General features: G+C 40.4%; 2 protein-coding genes across 2 annotated transcripts in view; both read left to right on the forward strand.

Annotated features, from left to right (window-relative positions):
* Window positions 1-424: 424 nt before the first annotated feature.
* meox2a (mesenchyme homeobox 2a) lies at window positions 425-11,125 on the forward strand. Its single transcript, XM_004560184.3, has 3 exons — window positions 425-1,446; window positions 5,573-5,745; window positions 10,210-11,125. Exons 1-3 carry the CDS (start codon window positions 894-896, stop codon window positions 10,426-10,428), a joined length of 945 nt encoding a protein of 314 aa, XP_004560241.3. The 5' UTR covers window positions 425-893; the 3' UTR covers window positions 10,429-11,125.
* A 2,989-nt stretch (window positions 11,126-14,114) lies between these two features.
* agmo (alkylglycerol monooxygenase) overlaps window positions 14,115-24,711 on the forward strand; it is a 49,451-nt gene continuing 38,854 nt past the window's right edge. Inside the window, exons 1-3 of the mRNA XM_004560185.5 lie at window positions 14,115-14,553; window positions 18,675-18,805; window positions 19,564-19,715. Of these exons, the coding sequence (XP_004560242.1) occupies window positions 14,446-14,553; window positions 18,675-18,805; window positions 19,564-19,715 (391 nt within the window). The 5' untranslated portion in view covers window positions 14,115-14,445. The remainder of the gene's footprint in view (window positions 14,554-18,674; window positions 18,806-19,563; window positions 19,716-24,711) is intronic.

Below are 24,711 nucleotides of genomic sequence, written 5' to 3' on the forward strand. Positions count from 1 at the left end.
CCTTCCTTTCACTCAAACACTTATTTTGGAACCAAACTTTTCATATTTGTTGCCAATAAGTTGCAAGTCTGCGTCGCAGTGACAAAATAGCTCTCTTAACATCACATGATCGTGATAGTGATGGTTTAAAGTGACCTTTAATGGATGCTACAAGCATCCTGCCCGCTACCACCAACTTTTGACAAAGATGGGGTGACACGCTGAGTTAACCCCTGACACCTCTCCTTCGATCTCTCTTCACACTCTCTCCCTTCCCCTCATACGACCTCCCTCTCCCTCCCCCAGCCCCACCCATGAACCATTAAGGCTGTTTTCTTGTAGGAAAAAAAGATGGCCACCCGAGGTCAGATCCAAGTCCAAAATAAATTGCCTTCTTTCCTGAGGCTCAGCCATTTTAATAGTACAGATTTATTATGCTGTGCTTTTTGGAGGGTGATCATATGTATGTGGTCAGTAGCGCGTATGCAGTCTATGACCCAGCCTCCCTCTCACGTTACACCCTATTTATAACATCCCCTGCGCTGGCTCCCCTCGTTCTGCAGTTCCTAGGAACCTCCTTCTGCTCCCAGCCTAGAGCTCCAGTCCCGTGTTCCTCCTGACATCTGAGAGGCTCAGCTGCAACTTGTCCTGGGCTAACTGTTTATCCTGTACAGCCTGGCAACTGGCCGCATGCTCTGGATTACCACAGGACACCCATTTCAAAACACATTTTACTTGCTGCTCTGACTATTTTTTTGTAACTGAAGAGAAAAGTTTTGGGATAGTCAAGGGAGAAAGGGAAGCATCTTGGATATGCGCTTGTGATCTTTCTGTTTTTGGTTGATTTAGTAACATTGCCTCTTACGCTTGCCCTTCTCGCCTTTCCTGGAGGGCCGTGTGTGTGTTTGCACACAATGGATCACACACTGTTCGGCTGCCTGCGGAGCCCCCACGCCCCAGCGCAGGCCCTACATCCCGCCTTCACCCAGTCTCCCCTGGCGCTTCACGGACGCTCGGACCACGTCTCCTACCCTGACCTGGCCTCTTCGTCGTCCTCCTCCTCTACCTCCTCACCCTCGCCCTGTATCATCTCCAGCTACCCGGGTGACGACAGCCTGTTTCCTGGGCAGCACCACCACCACCCTCACCGCGGCCACCTGCCCTCCCAGCAGCATCACCACCCACCTCAGCACCATACATCTTGGCATATCCCGCAGATGCCGTCACCTGGCAGCAGTACTCGCCACAGTCTTTGCCACCCACACTCCCACCCATCCCACGACAATGGGCCCACGCCTTCAGACCTGGGCCACCCCGGTGGGCCCAGTATGTGCGCCAGCACCCCCAGTCTAGGCAGTGGCAGCACCCCTACAGGGGCCTCTTGTGTGCCTGCAGACTTTGGCAGACAGACTTTGTCACCTGCTGAGGCCGAGAAGAGAAACGGCAAGAGGAAAAGTGACAGTTCAGGTAAGAGAAGCTGGGATTTTCTGAAGCGAGAAGTGAAGCAGTTCTAAAGGCAGAGATTTCATTCGTGTGTTTTTTAAAGCTGACACATTGCACAACCCGAGACTTCATGTAAAATACATTGGAGGCATTTCTAAAATCTCTTTGTTCATTATTTTACTTGGATAAACATTTTAACATAAATATCAGCGTTTAAGAAATTCCACACAGAGCTCAAGAATAACAGAAACATCTGTACACATCACTCTAAATCATTCAACAGCACGACTGTTGGGAATTCTGCAGCTCTGATACAAAAACAAAAAAACGTCTGGAAAGCAGTTTGTAGGTGCCGGCTGACACGCAGCAAGGCAGGAGGCGACAGGCGGACTGAAGCGTGGAGCAAAGGCCACATCATAAGTGTGCGGGCACATCTGACTACTGGCATGTTTTGTTTAAAAATCACATCTGGTTTGTTGCGACACTTTTTAGAGAGCTGAGAATAAAGAGGGCAGTAAAGAATTAATGTCATGGATTGTAAAAGACTACACCGGTGCCTCATGGCACACTAAACAACCGGGCGGACGCAAATTGTTTTCATTTACTAAAAACTGCAGTTAAAAGAAATCGCAGGTTTACTGAAGTAAAATGAAAGTGAAAATATTTGAGTGTCATGTTTAACAAAGGCCAAGTTTAGATAGGGAACTTCCTACTGTTACAAAATGAATGTAGCTAATCATATTAATATTTGATCTTTTTTCATTGATTTTAAATTATCTTATTATCACAACAAAAAAAAACACCACTTAATTCCTATAAAATTTAAAAGACCATTACAAGTTTCCTTTATTTTTATCTACAGGCAGTTGTATGTTCAGTACAGTAAAGGTCCCGAGGGCAGTGAGCTTTAACAACACCTTTTTGTTAAATTTTACATTTGTGATTCTCCCAAAAATCACCCTTGAACTATGCATGTATAATCATTTTATTGTTCTTAAATCGGGCCTCATTCATACAAATGTATTTAAAAATTCAAAACCACAGATAATTATAAAAAGCACACTTCTCACAAATCATTAATAAATAAACACCTTTTTAATACAATTTTTAAATTGATGCTAAACCAGCTGATGACCTGCAAAACCTTTGCAACCTGCAGGCACCACAATAATCAATCACACAATGACAAATGGCCGGGGTCGGGTCGCAAGAAATCTCACTAGCAAAGTGATATCAGTGAGAGTTTCTCACAGAAAGTCTGCTTGCCAGTTTGTTTCCATTTGAGGATTGCAGCCTGTCATTGCTAATCCTGCACCCTTTGGATAAGGTCTCTGTACTCACAGTGCATCATCCGCAGTTGACCGGTGATATTCCCACATCTCCACAGGATACTTGGAGAGTGTGTTTTTTCTCCCTCTGACTGGTTGGGTGTTGCTGTAGCTGACAACAAGTTTATATACCAAAAGTTGGGGAAATATAACAGGATTAACTTCAGACTGACTTTAAATAATAATACAAAACAAAACACCACTGGCACTAATTTAGTTTTCAATCCAAATTCTGCAGTGATTATTAGAAACTCCATAAGTGAACTGAAATATTTGCCATTTTACAACATAAAAAGACAAAGATTTCAATGTTTTATTTTCCTTTGCACTAAATGTCCAGTTGTCCACATGCAAAATGTTGAAATAGTACATTTAACCCATTAATTCATTACTCTACCTCCTACTCCCTTTCCTCTTTTGTCAAATCACTGGAAAACTAAGCCCTTGCCTCCAGATCCCACTTCCTCTGCAACAATAGTCACTGCATACTCATTACATGTGCAGTGCATTCTCCCAATGCTAACACCAATCATGCTGATTATTGGGGCTAACTAGGCTGCTGACTCATTCAGCTGTCTAAATATCAGAGCGCTGCCTGTTGCATGAGATAGAGCTCTGATTAGGTTTCACCATCTGGACGAGAAACTTGAGCGAAACCTGAATTTAGATACAGAAATAATAACAAAACCCGAGAGCTCACTTCCATGCTAGAGTTTACCCCCTTTTTTGCTCAAATATGAAGCTTCTCGGCTTTCTGTCTTTAATACCCAACTGTGAACGTTTCCTTAAGGAAGGACGGAGGGTCAGCTAATGAGATGAGTCCGTGTGTCTGGTTTCTGGGGAACCTGCAGCAGACTTTCAGCTGCAGTGACGGCAGAGGGCCTTTGCTGAGTTTCTCAGTCACATTTGCACAGTACTGTCAAGGGAGTGGTCGTCCTTTAAAAGTTACTAGATTTTCTGTGGGGAACAATAAAAGGTGCTTCAAGTCTTATTTTGTTGAGGCAGAGTTGTAAAACAGACGAGTGAAGTGCCGAAGGCGTTTTGCTGGCATTCAAAATTTCTTTTAAAGCAGTTTAAGAAAAACATTGCGGCATCGTTGATGTGTTTGAATCCTTTTTTGTGCATAAAAATAAAATTTAAAAAAATAAATACATTTTTCAGTAAAGGGAAAACAACCAGTGCTTATGTTCCCAGCATAAGAAAAATAACCCGATCATTATTTTATCCATCCAATCTTACATTATTTTTTAAAAGCGTCACTCCTGTAATGCGCTAAGTTCATTTGGGAACCCTCAACGATGTGCCCTGTCTGGGTGCATGTATTTTTCTCATATTATTCCTGCTTTTTTGTGGAGAGATGAAAGTTACAGGGAGAACCTAATTGCTGTGGTGTAGTGGCTGGGTCATAAAAGCTCGCCGCTTGTTTCAGCTCCAGGCCTATTGGTCTGGAGCAGCTGGCTCTGTTATACTTTTATTTCTCTTTACACAATGTCTGTGTTTACCAGAGAGAGTGGATGAACACATCTGAAAGGCCTGCTTCAATAAGACACACACTGTAGCAAAAGGACTGAAATTACAGAGAGGGAAAGGCAAGGTCAAGGGGGAGCTGGACACAAGTTGCGGGTCAAGCAATGATCGGTTTCATTTCATAAAACCCGTGAGGGAATTCTTGCAGTCTTATATATGTTTTGTTTGTCCTTGGCTCTAAAACTGTGTGACTACCATACAAATATAACTTTTGTAGGGCAGTTTCAGTTTACCTCTCATCTTCTCTTCAGACTCAAGGGAGTTATTTTGCTTGAGAAAATATACACTTAATTAGAAGGAAGATTCTCTTTATGACAGGAAAACAGAACCAGCAGGGGTCCCCGATGGGACAAATCTGAGTTAAAGTTGAAGTTTCCTCTCTTATGTGGCTCACACTTTGCACCGTTTGTGAGTCTGGCTCTGAGCTGCACGCCTATTTACAGTTTGGCTTGACGTAGACCTGCTGGATTAACACACACGACAGAACAGGACCGCAGATGAATTAGCATGCAATCGCTGCTGCCTTCAACTGCAATGTGCAACTGAAGCGTGTCCAACAGAGAAACCACAAAGACTGCTCACAATAGGAAAATTTTGGAGGGCAAATGAGCCGTATGTGTTTTCTTCGGAAAGTTTGTGGAAATACCAAAACAAAAAGTATTTTTCTGGCATGATGAATTAAAGTGGAGATGTCACAAGCTAGGAATTTATATTTTTTTAAGGAAGTGCATAATTTGTTCCAAGTTCCCACTTTGCCCATATTTGTATTACTGATATATGCATTTTTGAAGACGTTCATTTGCAGCTTCCTGGATTTTACATATCTAACATCTGATCTTATGACTGCAGTATATTTGCTTTCTGAAAACTGCAAACTTAATGGCAATCAAAAGACACACAGTTGAAAAATAATAGGATCAAAATAAATGCAAATAGCAGCACTTCAGACACTTTTTCCTTTCCTGATATAAAATTTAAAGCTGGAGCAGCAGACTTCTTCAAGCCAAATTACATCCATGTTGACAGTAAAAGAGCCAGCCTATTGTAATAGCACAGCTGCCGTCGCGCAGACACACATGTGTTGCCGCCCATGAGTCCTTCCAGCCACTTAAAGTATTCATAAACAATGTCTGAACAATAAAGTGTGACTGACAGCTCTCACTGTTTCTCTTACTTTGCCCCTTTTCTCCCCCTGCTGATTTGCACCTGCCACGTAACATTTGCCTTATTTTTATTTTTGCTGCATATAAATCTGCTCTGAGTGCAACACAAACCTGTGTGGTGTTTGGTTTCAGAGTCCCAGGATGGGAATTACAAGTCAGACGTGAGCAGCAAGCCCAGGAAGGAGAGGACGGCATTCACCAAGGAGCAAATCCGAGAGCTGGAGGCAGAGTTCGCCCACCACAACTACCTAACCAGACTAAGGCGCTACGAGATTGCTGTCAACCTCGACCTCACTGAAAGACAAGTATGTTCCTACCCACCACTGTTTGTTTTCCCCTGGGTTTAGACATTATTGAACCCCACCCCCCCCACCCCCCATTAGCACATTAATGCCATGTTGTGAAAACAAAGGCGGCCTCGGGACGACGAGGAGGCTTTTCAGCTTGCTACTGTGTTTTTGTAACTTCAGTGCGAGGGCTATTGTACTCCAGATGTGGCTGTATGAAGGGACTATCATATTCCAGATGTTCCTGACTATTCTTTCAGGCCATCCACAGTCAAGACAGGGAGACGGGTTTAAGGAAGTGCTGTCTAGCAAGTCACTTCCTCTCTCCCACTGCCCCTGCAAATACAAATTGGTCTCTGAGCGTGGGCCGATTGCTGTAAAATGCAGGCACATGAAATAAATAACAGGAGACAAATGGTTGAGGGAAGGAAAAAGTGTAGTGTCTGTTGTTCTGTGACACCCGTTTGGAAGCTTTAACTCACACTTAGTTGACCCCATGCCAGCAATATTTTGCGTTGTGATAAGATGTAGTTTGAATGTAAAAAACAGACGTTTTATGAGATGCTCTTAGAAGCAAATCACCACATTAGACCCACAAATTTTTATATTATATATATATATATATATATATATATATATATATATATATATATATATATATATATATGTGTGTGTGTGTGTGTGTGTGTGTGTGTATCACACCGCATAATATTGCGGGCATGGGGTCAAGTTAGTGCGAGTTAAAGCTTCCAAACGGGTGTCACAGAACAACAGACACGACACTTTTTTCTTCCCTCAACCATTTGTCTCCTGTTATTTATTTCATGTGCCTGCATTTTACATCAATCGGCCCACGCTCAGAGACCAATTTGATAGCATGCATTTATAGCGTGCATGTTGGTTAAATTCCAGAGCTTAGTGGAACACATTAATGATTTTAGTTCCACTTACTCTTACTGCTTTCACATATAAATATGTCAGCTACAAGAAAGTAAAAAAAGTTGCACTAAAATGTATAATAGATTAAGAGGTGATTTGTTAGGGAGGAAAAGAAAAGATTAATCTTAAATTGATTTAAGATTAAATCAAGAAAAAGTCTTGATTTACGACCCTGTCCCCCCATTTAGAATGTAAATAAATACATAATTAAATGCAAATAATTTAAAAGATATATTTAAATGCTAAGATTACAAAAGCCAATAAATAGGTGTGTCAATCTATTTGAGAATCATACATTTTTAACATATAATTTCATTTTAATTTGATGCCAAAAACACAGTAAGAAACTGGAACTGGGACATGTTTCCCCTTGTTGCATCATCCCTTCATTTAACAACAATTGGTTTGGGAAAAGTGTTTGGGAAAAGGTTTTCAGCCTCTTGCTTGTCATAGGATTTCAGCAGTTGAGCCTCAAATTTTTTTTGTTTGCTTTGTAAGCCACCGAATGTTTTAAGTGGGCGACAGGTCAACACTGCAAATAGGCCAGTGTAGCACCAAGGGTCTATTACTGTGCACTGTAAATGTCCTCATTTAAAATTATGTTTTAATAAATTTAACCTAGTTTTTACTGGGCTGTGTGCATTACTTGCATAATAGAACACGTTGTTAAAAAGTTTCTACTTGACTTTTCTGAGAATGGAATATTTCCACGAGTGCAAAGGATCATGGGACTGTTAATGTTTAATTTAGTACTGTAGTGTTGTGATCTTTTTTTCAGTCATGTGTTTAGACTTTGATTCTTGTGGATATCTGATGTGGTTTCCAGGGTTTGTGCTTCAAAGGACAGTGTAAAGGTTTAGCTATTAATAGGATGAGACGGTCAGTGATGCTGTTTAACTGTGCAATTTTGTAACTGTGTGGTGTGGGGCAGAAAAAAACACACTGATATCTTTGTTTCTTAACATGTTATGCAAATAATGTGTAAAAGTACTTTTTTAAAATAAAAGACTTTACAAGTTTTATGAATATGCAAAACTACAGTTGTAAAAAAGTACATTTAACAAAACTGAATAGAGATTTGTTTGGTATATACTCACCAACCACTTTAATAAGCAGAGATTGTGGTCCATACTGACATGAGAGCATTACACAGTTGCTGCAGATTTTTCTGCTCCACATGCATGATGGGAATCTCCCATTCCTTCACGTCCAAAAAAGTGCTCTCTTGAACTGAGTTCTGGTGACTATGGAGGCCATTTGAGTACAGTGAACTCACTGATATGTTCAAGAAACCAGTTTGAGATGATCTGTGACATGGCATGTTAGGGGCACGAAGATGGGTACGCTGGGGTCATAAAGGGATGGCCGTGGTCAGCAGCAATACTCGGGCATGTTGTGGTGTTTAGTCGATGCTCACTTGGTATGACGGAACTCCAAGTGTGCCAAGAAAGTTTTCCCTCACACCATTACAACACTACCGCCAGCATGAACTGTTGATGCAAGGGAGGATGAGCCAATCTTTTATGTTGTTTACGACAAATTCTGACCCAACCATCCAAATGTTGCAGCAGAAATTGAGACTCATCAGAACAGCCAATGTTTTTCCAATCCTGTTCTCCAATTTTGTTTCCCGTTCTTTGGTGACTTGTAGTGCATTCAGAGAGGCTCTTCTTCTTGTTCTTCTATCAGCACAAAACTATCTGGCCATTCTCTTCTGACCTCTGGCATCAACAAAGCAATTTTTGCCAAGAGAACTGCTGCTCTTTGGATAGCTCCTCTTTTTCTGACCATTCTCTGTAAACCCTAGAGATGGTAGTGTGGGAAAATTCCAGCAGATCAGAAGTTTCTGAAATACTCAGACCAACCCATCTGGCAACAATAACCATGCCACATTCTGAGTCACTTAAATCACCTTTCTTTGCCATTCTGATGGTTGGATTTAACTTCAACAGAGCTGCTTGACCACGCCCACAAGTCTAAATATATTGAGTTGTTGCAATGTGATTGGCTGATGAACATTTGCGTTAACAAGCAGTTGAGCTGGTGTACCTAACAAAGTAGACAGCTACAGTGTATATTGAGTTTATATGAAAACGTAGTGAAATCTTTGAATCCCACTAAATGTGGTAACTGTAGACTTTCAGAGTAATGTGCTTCTCAGGCTGAAAGCAAATGTAAATTGTAACATGAATGTGAAATGTACCATGCTCTGCTTTTCCATCACATTTCAAAGTCGCAAAAACTCAAGAAAAGGTCCAACTTTTTTTCAGCCTTCTCCAAGACTATCGCAATTAATCTTTACGTGGCTTTACAGAGCAGGAAATGTGTGTGAAATTTTGTCAGCTTATGCAGCATATGTTGTGTGTGACCTCAGTTTGGTCTGGGAAGTAGAGATAGTGAGGTAAATATTGGCAAAGCAATCAGTTCTTGATTTATGTTGTGTGTGCTGTTTGGGGAAATCTGATGGATGTTTTATGTCTTGCAAAAATAAAAATATTTTCAAAGATGGCAGCTGTAAAGCTCCAACGCCAATGCTTGACTGGGTTTAACAGAGAGTTTATTATAGATTGAGAGTAGATAAGAGAGTAGATTGTAGCTACACACCTAATTGCAGTCATTAAATGTTGTAAACAAAAATGTGATATAAACCTAATCAAACTTTGAAGGTTTTAATCAATATCATTTTTATCCAGATTTGACTTGAAAATTTAAATTGCATGAACCAGTGCGTCTTGTCTTCTTTTGTACGTGTATTACATTAGTGCACCAGAGTGTTTCCAGAGAGGCCATTTCCAGAAAACCAAGTGCCTTATAAGTTCTCCCTATATGCTTGTTTCACACCTGTAGATTGACCTACCCAAACCTGAGTTCAGGGTCTTTGGTATTTTGTATAAAGTGAGTGTCACTTTCAGTGTAATGTTAAGCAGTTCAGGTACACTGCAGGTGAGTCTGAATAGTAATTTTTTCTGATGTCTTGAGAATATTACTAAATAAATGCTGCTCAGCTTCAGTCCTTGTCCCTCTCCTGCTTTTAGTAAAGACCCCAAAGCCTGTGAAGAATCTCAGGTGGTGCTCAGTCCATTGTACACCCTTAACATTTAAGACAAACGTTTGTGCTGTCAACTAACTTCCTGACCATGTGACTGCTCACCCCCCTGGGAATGACACTCCCCAAAAATAAACCGCTTCCACCCTGCATGACAGGGACAAGCTCGGCTTCCCATCTCATCCTCCCCCTCCCTTCGAGCGCGTGTGTCGACACTAACGGAGCCACTGCTTCTATTTGACGTGTAAACTGTTTTAAGCAACAGCTTAATCATCAGTCTGAGAGACGTAAATACGGTCGGGGCTGTTGAGTCAGGGAAAAACAGGTAGACACCAAGTGCCAGATGTAACCGAACATCCATACATAATTGTTGGTGCAGAAATAGCTGCCAAACTTTAACAGAACGTTGCTGTCGAGAGCATTAAGGCTTCCTAATTACTTTTTGGTGATTTATGTTGAGTTGTGCAACAACATTGATATTTTCTGTCTCTCTGCAGGTGAAGGTGTGGTTCCAGAACAGGAGGATGAAGTGGAAAAGAGTGAAGGGTGGCCAGCAGGGGGCAGCAGCTCGAGAGAAAGAACTGGTGAACGTGAAAAAGGGGACGCTGCTGCCTTCAGAGTTCTCTGGCATTGCGGCGCTCCACCATTCGACGGACTCCTTAGCCAATGAAGACAGTCATGACAGCGACCAGAGCTCTGAGCATGCCCACTTATGATGCACACACATGCAACCCTGTGCCCCCGGAGCCTCCGCCTCAGGACCGTCCTTAGAAGGACTGCTGTTTGCTGATTCGCCATCGTCATATAACGATGCTAAAAAACATGTACAAATGTACAGAGGAATGATGTATAGTAGAGACGGAGTTGTCATGCAGGCAAAATGTAAATTTGATGAACTGAGCACATAAAAGGAGACGGTGCCATTGGTTTAGAAAGTCCTCAATAAATGCCAAAACAGAGAAAAATATTATGAATCTGGAAATGTGAGATCATTGGTTATAGAATTCTTCTGGACAGTACAAACAAATTTGGAAATCATATTCATTTAAACATTCCATGTTTGCCTTGAGAAAAGCAGGCTGTGGCTTTGATTTGCACTGTTAAACATACAGTCTGCTCCTCAATCGGTTTCTACTGTAAAAACTGTAAATTAGAATGTAATGGAGTTATTGGTCAAATCAAGTGCCAGGAAATGAAATTTGCCTAGCTAATATAAATGATTTGTAAATAAATATCAGTATTGTTTTACCTTAACAACGATTCTATACCCAGACTATTCAGCTCGTGCAGTAATAAACACTGATGGTTCTTAAGCTGACACTTTTCTGCCTGGAGATGATGTTTTGCAAACAAATCTGAAACCCCCTTTTCAGGGTCTGTTGCAAATTGAATAAAAATTTAACCAGTGGTAAATGGAATTTCTTATGTACAACTTTTTCCCCCCATTTATGCAGCCATCCACACTTATGAATCCAAGGTGATGAATGTATGTTCCACAAAGTGAAGCCGAAACCAATTAAAAATTGCAGAGTGTGTAGAAAGCCGGTGATGTGGGAGCAAACTAAAATCACCTTTGCCTGGGGGCAGGGTAGGGGCTCCAGCCCGCAAAGGATCGGATTCTGTTACAACATCCAGTTGAAAATAATTTCATGTCTTGATCTCATCTTTCAGCGCGTTGTGATTGTGCATGCTAATTTGTTTAAGAGGCACCACTGCATTTTTTTTCGCTCCCCCAAACCCACAGCATGAGCGTGATTTCTTTTTCCGTTTTCCCTGCCACTTTATTACCATGCATTATTCTTTAGAAAGTATTTACAAATATGAAACACTCACCGTTTCCACAATGTCTTAAATTTTAAGCTGGGAACAGTATCGTCCTCGATGTAACAGACCATATATGTAACTGATAAACAAGTCACAGATATGTTCTTGCCACAACCAGCTTTCCCCTGACCTCTGGAGCTTGGCTGCTGTAATTAAAACAAAAGCAAGTAAGTAAAATTTTCTTTAAGCCTCTAAAGTTTACGTATAAACTCTTGAATAAATATAAAAATTGCCCAACTTCAATCTGCCTGTATATGGTTTTATGTATGCACATAACATCATGCCAAAACCTCTATAAATCAGATCTCGATTTATAGAGGTTTTTGCATGATGTTATGTGCATACAGCTCAAGAGTTGTCTGCCATAGCAGATGTGACACAACCACAGCTACAGAGGGAAAACGTGCATTCCCTGACTGGTTGTCATGTGGTTCCTGGTGGTTGTTTGCTGTCACTAGGCAAAACTGGTTGCCAACAAATTATTGGGGTTGCCCATAGTTTGCATGGAAGATGCAGGCATGTCTGCAAACACTTGCTAACTACTAGCAAAATGGCAGTAAAGCTTGAAAAAGTGCAAAACAAACTATAAATGGAGACTATTTGACGTCAAAGTAAAAGTTGTACCTTAGAGCTGTGGTCAACGTGTTTCAAAAGCCACAGCTTTTACTTTGAAGGCAAATGGTCTTTGTTTCTGCTTTGTATCACACTTTTCACAGTTTCACTACTGCCTTGTAAGTATTTGGTGAGTGTGTTCCATGCAACTTGGAACCAAAGAAATCACAAGGTGGTCTTCTTTAACATGGCAAAGAATGTATATTCTTTGTAACCGTATGTCACAAATGGTCCACAAATTAATGTCATGTGGTTAATGATCATGTGACCACAAAAAAAAAAAAAACTTAAAATAAGGACTATACACAATTACACTTATTCGTATGCTAAGTATGACAGCATAACATATGCTAATAGCCCGGTGAACAGAAAATGTTAAATATTTTATCCAGCAGTGAGTCTTATTATCAGCTAAGGATAGCTCTGGTTGGCTATCAAGCTTAGTTAGCAAGGCACTCACTAATTGTACATCATGATATAGGATGCAATGCACATATTTGCATGGTCAAAAACAAGTGTAAAACAATAAGTAAGGCTAAATCCTTAGAATTTATTTTAGTTGAATGGAACAAAACCCTTCAAGAATCAAATCCTGTTACTTGGTAGCCATCTTGGGCATTTTCTTAGGTAGCATTAAAAAAGTAACTTTAATTTCAAAACTGCGTATATAAAACTTCAAATCTGACATAAAATGCTTAAACAAAATAAGATTATAAAAACTTTTTTTTCTCCTGCATTTAAGGATCAAAAGGCCTAAAAAGTCAATGACAATCAATGACTTTGGATGATTACAAGCGAAATAACTGCTAGCAACGCTAAGCGGGCGGTGACCGAGTTAATGTTTTATAAACTTTGAGGTAAGGAGTTGAAGTGACTATCAGTGACAGGACATGATACTATTGATTGACTGATAGTAGATACATTATAGGGTTATCAGTTAGCAACCAACAATCTGAGAGAAAGTGGTGCACAAAAAGCAAATTGCCCTAAAGCGGCCCCAATCTTATCAGTGCATTTAAACCTAAACTACATTCAAGGTGTGGTGCTTATAAAAAAATTAATATTCCCTTGTTACCTGATACTGAACAAATAGATGAGTTTAAGTTGTCTTTCTTTAACTTTCAAATAAGCTACATGATTAAAAACAAACAAATAAACAAACAAAAAAAATCTGTGTACACGATGACGACTGCATAAAACTGTAAAAATTAAACTTTCGTTTTCATTTATACTCACAGTATTTACATAGTGATGCATTTGGGAAAACAGACCCCAAATAATACAATGCTACTGTGAATTTGTCCTTCACATGATCAATGACAGGCCTACAACATGCACAGTATGTGTCTCTATGGTTTAAGTAACGTGTCTCCTGCAAACACAAGATCTCACATTTAGTTTATGACCTTTAAGGGTCCAGGTCTACCCAATAAGTTACTGCTGTTTGAGCTCTGTCTAATCATTCGGTTCACAGTAGTTTGGCACTTCTGCACCAATCATGTACCCAGCTTGACTGAAGAGGACACTGAGCTGATTGTCCATTGCAGGTCAGACTTTGGGAAGTACCCCTCGTGTCTCTTTAAAACCAAAAAAGAAGTCATTCATCAGCTTGTGCAGCTAGTTTTAAAGCATGACCAAGAATAAATGGAAATGTGTTGAGGGAACTGTCAGCTGTTCTAGTGTGTGGTGATCTTATTCACTCACTTCTGTGCTTGGATGCATCTCTCAGTATGCCTCTGTAATCTATATAAACTGTAAACTATATATAATCTATACATATATGCCCCTTGTCTAGTTCATATTGGCTGTAACCCTGTCGAATACTTTGAACAGTTTTACCTGACATTCAGACAAATAGCAACAGTGCGTGAAGATTAAACAGCTGGATAACTTCACTTCAGCTCACAAAAAACATTATCCACCCTCCAATACACGCAGACAGTAAGCTGCGTAAACAAACTCTCGCGAGATAAAATGACGTCAAATGATACTAATGTATCAGCCTGACCAAAGGTAAACTTTCGTCCTATAAAGGGGATTTAAAGGTAATTGGTCGCAGTAACAGAACCCTGCGGCCACTTTAAACCCGGGCAGAGTCGGTTTCCTCGATGTGAGAAGTTTACTCTTCCGCTTGCACGCTCTCTATTTCGTAAGCGACCTACTTTAGGTGAAAGGGGCAGGGCACTTAGACTGTGAGCAGACGTCTTGAAGTGGTTTAGCAGAACTTCGCACCTGCACAGGTAACAGAAACTCACCTGTGTAGCAGCTGTGAGTGATCCGCTGTCAGATCTGAAACCATGGAATACGATTCGGTGTCGAGGGGAGCCCGAGCCATGTTTTTCATGCTCACACCGAATGAATCATCTTTTGAGAAAGTGGAGGATGTCCCTCAGTATGTGCAGCAGGTGGGTGTCGCCTCGTTCTCGTTCACAACTAATACATCTGGTGTTTTAGGGTTATGCTGAACCCGCCCCATTGTCCCCTCACTTTATCAGATACAGTTGACAGAGCCTTTTCACCTGGTCAGTAAAGTATCGATTTGAGTTGAGTCAATCAACTCAAAATCGGCATATTTAAAACCGTTGAAGTATTCGTCAGAAGAAAAAGGGTCAAACAGTCTGTTTTGCTTCTTTCTAAATGAGACTTTTGAACTGAACAGTTTTTATTCAGAGCACTTAGAGCTCTGGGGAGTAAGTGCATGAGTAAATATGAAGTGAAATTTGAAGTTTAACTTAATAAATGTCAACCTATGGAGAATATTGCATTAAGTATGGAAAAGTTACATTTGTATCAACACAGTAACCAATCTGCTTCAAAGGAGCTTGCAAATAAAAGCGTCTGGACTTCTTTAGGTTGCTTGAAGACGTTTCACCTCTCATCCGAGAAGCTTCTTCAGTTCTAAGGTCAAATGGTGCAAGCTCCTTTGACTACGATGACCTGGATGACTGAGAACCTTCACAGACATAACCAATCTGCTCAACTTGTATAAATCTAATTACTTCTGCCTAATGAAAAATTTATAGCAACGTTCTTTCTTTTCTCCTTCTGTCACTTTACAGCATCTCAATTACTCTTTTATTGTGACAAATGGCTGGTGCAGGTTTAACAACACATGTTTGTTATGAGTTTTTATGAGCAAATCAGGGGAGGAGAACAATTACCCTCGCAGCAGGAGTCCTAAAAATCCACTAACAAGTGTGATAAAGCAAATTTGTTGTTGCTGCAGGGCTTACTGGTGATTAATATTTTGCTTGGGCGTGCCTGAGCAGTTTAGTGACTCGGCACTGTTTACAGCATGTCGTTAATTATTCTTCACCACTGTCATTCTGTGATCCCAACAGGCCAAATTAGTCAAAGGGGGGAAAATCACAATGCAATCTTGTGATTTTTGGAGTTATTTGGAATTGTGGGCTGGGTTGTTGCCAGTTCTCTCAGCTGTTTGGTGATTTGAATGCAAACACAAAATTTCTCAGACAGCAGTGATAAAAGTGTTTTGTCAGTCTGCATGTTTTTAGCCAACATCACTCAACTGTGACCTTTTAAAATGGCTGTTTGGGGGGGGGGACATCTGGTCCACAAATGTCATTTTCCATGTAGGTTTGAATTCAGAAGAAAATAAAATACAATTATTACAACGCCACAACAAACAGTCCACACAAGCTCAAAGTATACTCAAGTTTAAAAGAAAAAAAAGGCTTGTGCAATTTTTAGTTCAAAATATAATTGCGAACAGTGTGACCGCATGCAAGATCATAAAGAACTGAAAATAAAGAAGGTGATGCAAGTATTAAAAAGACAAAATAATGAAGAGAAGCTTTTTTTTTTTTTTTTTTTTTTTGATGCGCCGTTTGAGAATCGGCTTGCCTTGCTGAAAAGTCTTGCCGTAAGCTGTCAAGAACTCAGGGGTGCAGCGGTAAAACTATCTGCTAGATAGGAGAGGGGGGTGATGTTGGGGGGTGGGGGTTTTAGGCCAGCGTCCAGAATGATAATCTCTCTCTCAGCGGGTTTGGAGGAGGTCTGCCTACGCAGCGAGCCCATTTGTTTGCTGCAGCTTTGCAGTCTGCTGCCAGATGTTGGAGTGTTGCGTGTGATCACTGGTCTCTGGTGGTGCTCTCGCCTCTGCTTGTGCGCACACATTCACACACACACACTTGCATCACACACCTGCATGTTAAAGTTGAATCATTCACATGGGGATTTGTACACACACACACACTCTCACTTTAATCCACACATGAATACGCACACTTCCTCCCTCCTCACCTGCAGATGTGCTCCTCTGTGGTCTCGTCACGCCTTTCATTCCTTGCTGCTCTTGTGGGGGCCGTGTGTCCCCTTTATGACTGCAGTCACTTGGTCAATGAGCACATTTGAGCTAAAGCTAAGCAGCAGGGCTCACATGCTGCCAAAGTCATTGTTGTGACCCGTTTGCTAACCCCGTTCCTCACTAATTTGTTCCATGTTTGACAAACCCATCAAGAGGTTATTACGGCTTTCCACGACTGTTACAAATAAAGGCATGTCACTGACTGTTTGCTTGGTGCTCACCATTTGTTTTGTCAAAAGCAGTTATTGTCATGTGTTCATGGCAACTTTTTTTGTTTGCTATTTGGTTCTTACAATGTAAGAAGTTATTCTTTTAAAGTAGGTTTTATTCATTTACAGGCATTTTACCCCATGAAACTCTTTCTGCTGTTGTTCGTTTCTCTTTAAGTGTGAACTTTCAGTTTTTAACTATGTATCTTTAAAATGAGTAAAAGTTGGTGCACATCTTTCCAGATGAGTGTTTTCCAACTTGCGAAAACACCAAAAGTTTATGTACAGTCCATTACAATTGAAAAAGATTATACTTATTTGACTTATGAGCATTTTAAACTGCTTTTTAAAATTATAAAATTATCAAACATTCATCTGAAAGAAAAAAAAATACTAAAAACCAACTTGCATAGCGGATGAGGCTCTTCTTAAAATATTATTTAAGGTTATGCTAAAAATGCCATATTTGTTTTCCGAGACTTAAAGAATGAATTTCTAGGCACAGCCAAGTGTTGGGGGGTTTCCAGTTTGGTGCTTTTTGCAGATTATGTGGTGGTTCTAGCTGCTTCAAGCAGTGACCTCCAACTCACAAGGTTTGCAGCTTAGTATGAAACAGTGTGATAACAATTAGTCCCAAGTATGAATTAGTCCCAATTAGTCCCGAGGCAATGCTTCTCAGCCAGAGAAGGGTGGAGTGTGCACTCCATTTCAGGATCAAACTTCTGCTCCAAGTCAAGGAGTTTAAATATATTGGGACCTTCTTGACTTAGTGGAGAGGGTGTAGAGAGCAGCGTCAGTAGTAACATGGCTGCTGTACCATCTGTTGTGGCGAAGAGAGCTAAGAATGAAAGTGAAGCTGGCAATTTACTGGCCAGTGTACTTGTGTACTTGCCTGCCCTCCTCAATGACTGTGAACTGTGAGTATTGAGTGAAAGAATAAGATCATAGATAGAAGTAGTGAATATGAGTTTCTGGGCTCTCCTTTAGAGATAGGCTGAGGAGCTTGGTCATTCAGGAAGGGTTCAGAGTAGAGCTGCTACACATCAAAAGCAGAAACGTTGATGTGCTTTGGGTATCTGACTAGGATGACCCCGCCCCCCCGACACCTAAAACCTTAGACGTCAGTTTGCCTGAAACGCTCAGCTGTCATTGTCTCTTTTTTTTCCTACCAGTGTGCCTACCCGATGTCAGCTCAAAGAATTCCATGTTTCATGAAACTGTGGCTCAGAATGTGCATTGAATACAAAGGTGGATGAATCCATGTGTAGATCAGCCAGTTAGAAGAAATTTGACTGTTTAGGGAGAATGGCCTTAAAGTGATAATGAAGTGGGTTGTTTCTAATAGAAGAGGAACTTAAGAATTGCATAAAGGCACAGTATAAGGTGAGTAAGAATTCTACTGAAATGTGAATCATGCAAAGTTGATTTAGTAGAGGTCCATGATGAAATTGTGGAGCTGGAAAAGGGCACATCAGCCCTTTACGTGTTCCTGTAACATAAGATGCGTAGCTTGTTTACCTGCGGTCTCCATCTACTTACGTAGCCTAACAGACTTAATGCGCTCTCTCTGAACATGTATGACTTTATATTATCAGTGAGCGTGAAGACAATTAGGTTTCTTAAAATAAGATCTTGCTCCTCATTCTATTTTGCTTGGGTTCTGCCTGACATCACTGAAATGAAAGCTTGCTGTTGGTTAGCACTGATGTTTAATTCATCCACTGAGATAATTTCTACCTCCACTGCTGCCGTGCTTGGATAAATGTTTTTGTTCACCAATCTGCCAATTGGTTGTGGTTTTATACCCATTGCTCCAGGCTCATACAGTGAAACAAACATCATGGATCACAAGACATGAAAGTCCTGCAAGCTTTTAGCTCATCTGCCAAAACAAATGCTCAACACAACGGGTAATGGCAACAGAGGACTTGGAACAGTTGTGTTTTCATGGTTTGTAACACTGCTGAATCATGATTTTGTGTCTGTGCAGGCAACTCCTTTCTTTGTGGGACTGATGACTCTGGAGCTGGTGGTGGGCTTTCTGAAGACGGGGGCCCCAGTGATCACAATCAGTGATGGAATCACCTCCCTATCTGCTGGAATGGTCTCCAGACTCCCACTGTGAGTGTTTAGGCAGGTCAGGTCACATAGCAATAGTGCAAGTAAGGCATAATTTGGCTTCTGTTCATTTTAAACACCGTGTTTTTTTTTGTTTTTGTTTTTTTTGTTTTTTTTATATGGCTGAGCAATGTGGTTTTTTGTTTGCTTGTTTGTTTGTTTGTTTGTTTGTTTGTTTGTTTTTTAGTTTAGGTTTTTTAGTTTATTTTTTTAGGTGCTGTAACTCTGGATCTTGTATTAAAGAACCATTACCTGTTAAAAGTGAGTTCATGTGAGGAGGCCAGCAGGGAACAGATAAATTAGGCGATAAAAGCATGCAGTATGGCAGGTTTAGGATGTGCAACAGAACTGAATATAACTATTAAAACTATTAATCAAACAAACTTCAGCTTACTGAAATTGGTTTTAAGGTAGTTCTTCTAAAATGGTTCTTATAGTGGTTCATCTTCAATGTAAATATAACGTTAGTTTCAAAGTTAGTTGAACATAATCTTTTCTAGTTCTGCATCATTTTAAAATGTAGATTGAAATGGGGAGCAGTAATACGGCTGAATGATGGGAACTCAAACAGGGGAGGCTTTGTAATACCTGATGTACAAAATTACTTACAAATTAAACAAATTTCTGTCAAGGTAGAACACAAGGTGAACAGATGACTATCGTGATCCTTGGAGCGCAGCTGTACATGATCACAAACTGAATGCTGTACTTGCATAAGCACATTTGAGCCGACACTGAGCTTTGACCTTTCCTCTCCACAGCTTGCTGATGAGAGGCTGTGAGCTGAGCGCTTACATGCATGTGTGGAACCACTACCGCTTGGTGGAGCTGCCCTGGGACTCTGCCTGGACCTGGTGGTTCACCTTCTTGGGAGTGGACTTTGGCTACTACTGGGTCCACCGTTTTGCTCACGGTACCAGTCGTACACTCACCCACAGCTGAAGGGAATTTATTGTGCAGATTTTAATTTACAAAAAAAAAAGTTTTGTGTAACAAGCTATGTTAATAGTTGTTGCGTGTGTTCTGAAAACACAATTGCTCCTTTACCTGAAGGGTGCAGCTAAAAAGTTCTGAGTCCCGCCCAAAAAAAACCAACGACATACCTGATTTTAAATTTGCGTGCTCACCTTCTGTTGTGTTCACCATTGTTAGTCAGTCAATACAAACTATAGCACAGGAAGAGTCTCTTTTGTTACATGCTTGTTTGTTTTTTTGTTTTTTTGTTTTAATTACAAGTTTATAGTCATTATTTCTTTGGCTGAAAAATTTGAATGTAGACACATTGTAACATATTAAATGCGAGATTCTATTTATTCAGGAATTTCAACCATAATGAGCACAGTACATTCAAAATATTCTTACCTGTTCCAACAGGTAAGGTTGTTAATTGACAACACATCTTGATTTTGTTTTACTCAACTAAATATCACAACAGGAATAATAGCAAACCAAATCTAAAGTTCAGTTAATTGACTAAAATAGAAATAATAAAAGTTGGATCTTTTTGCCGCTAAGTTGCTCCACGTGGTTTGCGAAGCGTCTTGTTTTCCCTGATATCACACGCAAAATGTTTCCATTCGTCTCTTCGTCCCGTGTTGACATTACTTTTCATTTTCATGGGAAACGGAGCATGGGAGCTAGTTGTACCGTTTCCAAAAAAACCACTGTGCAGTTTCCCAGGGTTGGATTAAATGTGCCCGTCTAACCTTACTGCACAAGAACATTGCTTGTGATTGCATCACTTCCACATTGGTCGCACCTTTCTACACAACTTGATTGGGTCTAGTCTCTCCACAATATTTTCCTTATAGTTGAAGCAAGTGTTCATACATGTCATCATCGTTTTTGTCCTTGTGCGTTAGTTTTTATTCATTGTCTGCATTTCTTTAGAAAAAGGTCGTTGACAAATAATTGCTTTACAGAATTATCACTACCTGGCACCATTGCCACTGGCAAAAGCATAGACCTGAGATATTCCGCTCATTCAGTTGGGGTTGATCCTCCATTTCCATGGCTTATTTCTTCAAGATGTGTCTTGTGTTCCATAACTCCAGGTGCACAAGTATCTAGATCCACACTGTTTTGTAACATTGCTTGAAATCAACTTATAAAGAGCATTGTCCTGGTCAAGGTTGGTAACTCCTGTCAGTTTGGATTCATGGTGTTTGTTGTAAAATATTCACAATGAGCAATTTGTCAATAGTAATAAAACCATTTAAAACATGTATCCAGGTTAATTTTGCTGAGTTGTGAATCACTCTGCTGCTTTTGGCTGCTCCCTTATTCACAAGAGGATGTCGTAGCAGGTAGCTCTGCATGTTTGATTGTTAGTAGATTTTATTTCATTTTTTTTAATATACACAGAATGCTCTACCTCACAAAATGGCAAAGGGATTTGTCTCCTCTTGGGATCAAACTGGTGATCTTACGCTTGTTAGGCCAGTATGTAAAGTAATAACAAAAGCTGCAAAGTTAGCTGATGATAAATGGCTGTAAAATATTGATTTAGTTGCCATCCCCACAGGGAGGAGTCGTGAAGATAGGATGCACATCATGCTTTTCTGGACGTTGTAGAGGAAGCAATTATTTTTGAGTTACATCCAGCTGCTTTAGAGCTGTGCAGATGTGAGAGGCCATGGTCTCCAGAGGACTCCGGTCTTAACCCAGAGTTGTTGCAGCAGCAGGCTGTATAAAGTCATGTCTCAGAAGTAGCAACGTCCTTCAGAATATGTCTTAAAAAAAAGAAGCATATTAAAAAAATGTACATGTCAAAGAATTTTGTAGAGTAGTGGCTCTACAAAAAAAGGCTTCTCCACATGTCTTGTCTGATGTTCATGCCAGATGCTCAGCTGCCACTCAGCACATCGGAAGAGAGCTATTTATCTGTGGCCTGCGCTGATGTTTATTTGTGTCAGAGGCACATCAAGCTGACCGCTGTCTAGTCCACATAGCTTTGGATGAAAGTCCACTGGTTCTGTGTTGATGTTAGAATCTGACTAAACAGAAGCTGTTTTTTTTTTTTTTTTTTTTTTTAAACTTTCTGCCACAGCTGAACTGGCCTCTGTGCTTTTGAGGTGACTGAGAACATCAGCTCAAGATGCTGGTGGTCAGTTTTACTTTTACTGTGCACTTTCAGAGTGCAAGGCATATAACCATCATGGTTATGTCTTTGTGTAAGTTGGAGTTTAGGCACTTTGGAATACAGTGTAAGATGGTAAATTACAATCAGACATTCAGTGTCTGGTGTAACTATGAATGATGAACATACAGCATTCAAGTTTTAAAAATCTACACGGCAACCTCTGTAGTGCCTGCAAAGATGAGTAACTTGGATTTTTTTCTTTCAGTACACACTGTTTAATTGAGGAATAGCTTTAGATGCACACATATTACTTTATTATTTTTATAGGGACATGAGGGATCCTCGTTTCTTGTTAGCATCACCTGCACACTAAACCTTTAAATGATCAATGACCTGGTCATGAAAACGAGTGTCAAAGTACAGATGCGAATTACCTCGTCTTACATGGACTGGGACTGCACCACACTTTCCTGGCAGGATGACAGGATGCTCATATTTTTCTGTGAGCTGAGGAACTCATGAGTCCATGTGGCATCTGTTTTAAAAAGCCTGCTTTCCTTTTAAATGGGAAATGCATGAAAGAAGAAAAATGCATTTTTAAAAAAGTTTAATAACTTAAAAGAAGCAAGTGAATCTGCAAAAAGCCAAAGTTGCAACATAAGACTTGGCTAATGAATACAAAAACATCAGCTTGTGTCAATGTATTGCATCATATTTGAAAAATGAGAAAATCTGTGTAGCTGCTCAGCAGCTGTATTGATGATGATAAGCTTTTATGTTGTCTGGATGCTCACCGGTGATTCGTATCTGTAAATCATTGAGGCAGGGATTGGCAGTCCTATTAATTGGGTCTCTCAGTTCAACTGTTGGGACAGAATAAATCCAAACCACTACCTGATCTGGGAAAAAAAAAAAAAAAAAAACTGGGCAAGGATCAACTTTCTGACTGGAAAAGTGCAGAGTCCATCTATCATGTATACAAAGCTCCAGATTTTCGTTTTGACAATCCAAGAAAACTGAGTTAAGTAACATTCACTGATTTTAAGAAGCATTCTGTCTGCTGAATAACATCCAATAACACCTGAAAGGCGATCTCATGACGTTTTCCCACTGTTGTCGTCCTCTTGGTGTCACATGATGCAGAGGAATGTCGCCAATACTGTGACATATCTCTGTGGTGTGTTCGGTTGGAATTATTTTATTTTTGAACTGCAGAATCAGTTTTATGTCTCAAAAATGTTCCACTTACTTTCATTTCCTCTTTCTCCAGCCTCTTTGGGTTGTTATTATGGAAGATTGTGAGGTTGCAGATAGTCATCTGGTGCAGTGCTTGCTCAGGAATATAAGCTTTTTCCCTTGTTACCAAAGGGAAGTGGCTGTCCCTGACCACAGGACAGGGCCGGCACGGTCCTCACTCCTCACTCTGGTCAGGCGAGGTCATCTTGGTCAACCATTTTCTGACCTCCAGCTTCTTCCAGAGGAAGGTTCAACCAAAATGTTCCAATGTGAGTGAGGCATGTTTCCACTGAAGAATGAAATGGATGTAAGACGAGCACTGTTGCCATTTGTTGCCTCAACAGTCTGAACACTGCAACTGTAATTGTAGTGTCCAAATGAATAAGATAGAACTTGTAATATTGCATAATAAGAAAAAGATCACAATAGAAAAATGCTAGAAGAACCAACTACATGCTTGGAAACGTCAGCCTCAGCATGAAATATCACTTTGTTTGACCAGCTTTATGGATATTTTCATAGTTTCCCCTCTTTGACTTCCACATGAAAAGATGATTCAAAGATAACTGGAAGGGCAGCAGTCGTCTGTGCTGATGCCATCTTTACTAAGGAGACCTTATTAATTTGATGTTGCTCTTTCCAGACACTGATCTTGGGGATAACATCAAATTAAAGAAGACTGAGCGGTCCAATGTCCAGCTCTGTTTTTTAATTTGAGCTGGATGAAACTCGGGATTCTCATTCACAAAAGAAATGGCGAAAGCCTTTTACTACACTGTATTTATGGCCTTTGGCACTTGGTGTGATTCTGCTTAGGAAAACACCCGTTGTGGTTAAAGTTGAGGCAAATCTGGAATTCCAAACATTTGAATGACCTTTGCGCACACACAGGCTCAAATGAAGTGTTTGTTTATGCTAACTCCCGATATCAGTATTTGCTTGATCACATTGCTAATACCAGAATTTTCACGAATCATTGCTGTAACTTTACTTGGTACTGCTTGGTAATGTTTATCTATCTTTTCATGAAAGAAAAGATGTAAGTGTTCAATTGCTGACAGATTTCCAGAAAATTTAACTCCTCTGGCCTCTGAAATAATATGACCCTTGGTAAACATTTAGCCGCTAGTTTATCTATTAGCAGCCATAGAAGCCACCTTCTATAAACGCATTGATTCAATAACCTGATGACTGACAAGAATAGAAAACAGATTCCCATTTTAACCCCGCGCTTTTTTTTGGGTTCCTTCTCCCCACAGTTCTTTCAGCAGCAGACGCACTATATATGTTAAAAACGCTGCTATTATGAACCAGCCTGAACGCAGATGGTTTTGGGTGAGCAGCAGGCCAGCTTGATTCAGATGCGGCCATGTTGTTGACAGCACTGTTGATTCTGTTTATTCTAACCTCATATCGCGAGTGCCACTAATAGCAGCTCTGCTCTTGGGCAGCATCTATATCCAGGCATGCCTGCCAGAGTAAAGCCATTAATCAGCTAGTCAGCTGTCTGTACTCTGATTATATGTGAGGTAATGGAGTTATGCTGCAGTTGTCTCACCACAGTAACTGCTGCTGCTCACAGAGCTCAGAA

The sequence above is a fragment of the Maylandia zebra genome, linkage group LG11 (genome assembly GCF_041146795.1).
Source record: "Maylandia zebra isolate NMK-2024a linkage group LG11, Mzebra_GT3a, whole genome shotgun sequence".
NCBI lineage: Eukaryota > Metazoa > Chordata > Actinopteri > Cichliformes > Cichlidae > Maylandia > Maylandia zebra.

Bases quoted from the DNA above. Each gene is read 5' to 3' on its own strand.
- meox2a (XM_004560184.3), top strand. From the start codon at position 894: ATGGATCACACACTGTTCGGCTGCCTGCGGAGCCCCCACGCCCCAGCG. The intron at 1,447-5,572 runs GTAAGAGAAGCT...GTTTGGTTTCAG, and splicing joins GAGGAAAAGTGACAGTTCAG to AGTCCCAGGATGGGAATTAC. The intron at 5,746-10,209 runs GTATGTTCCTAC...GTCTCTCTGCAG, and splicing joins TCGACCTCACTGAAAGACAA to GTGAAGGTGTGGTTCCAGAA.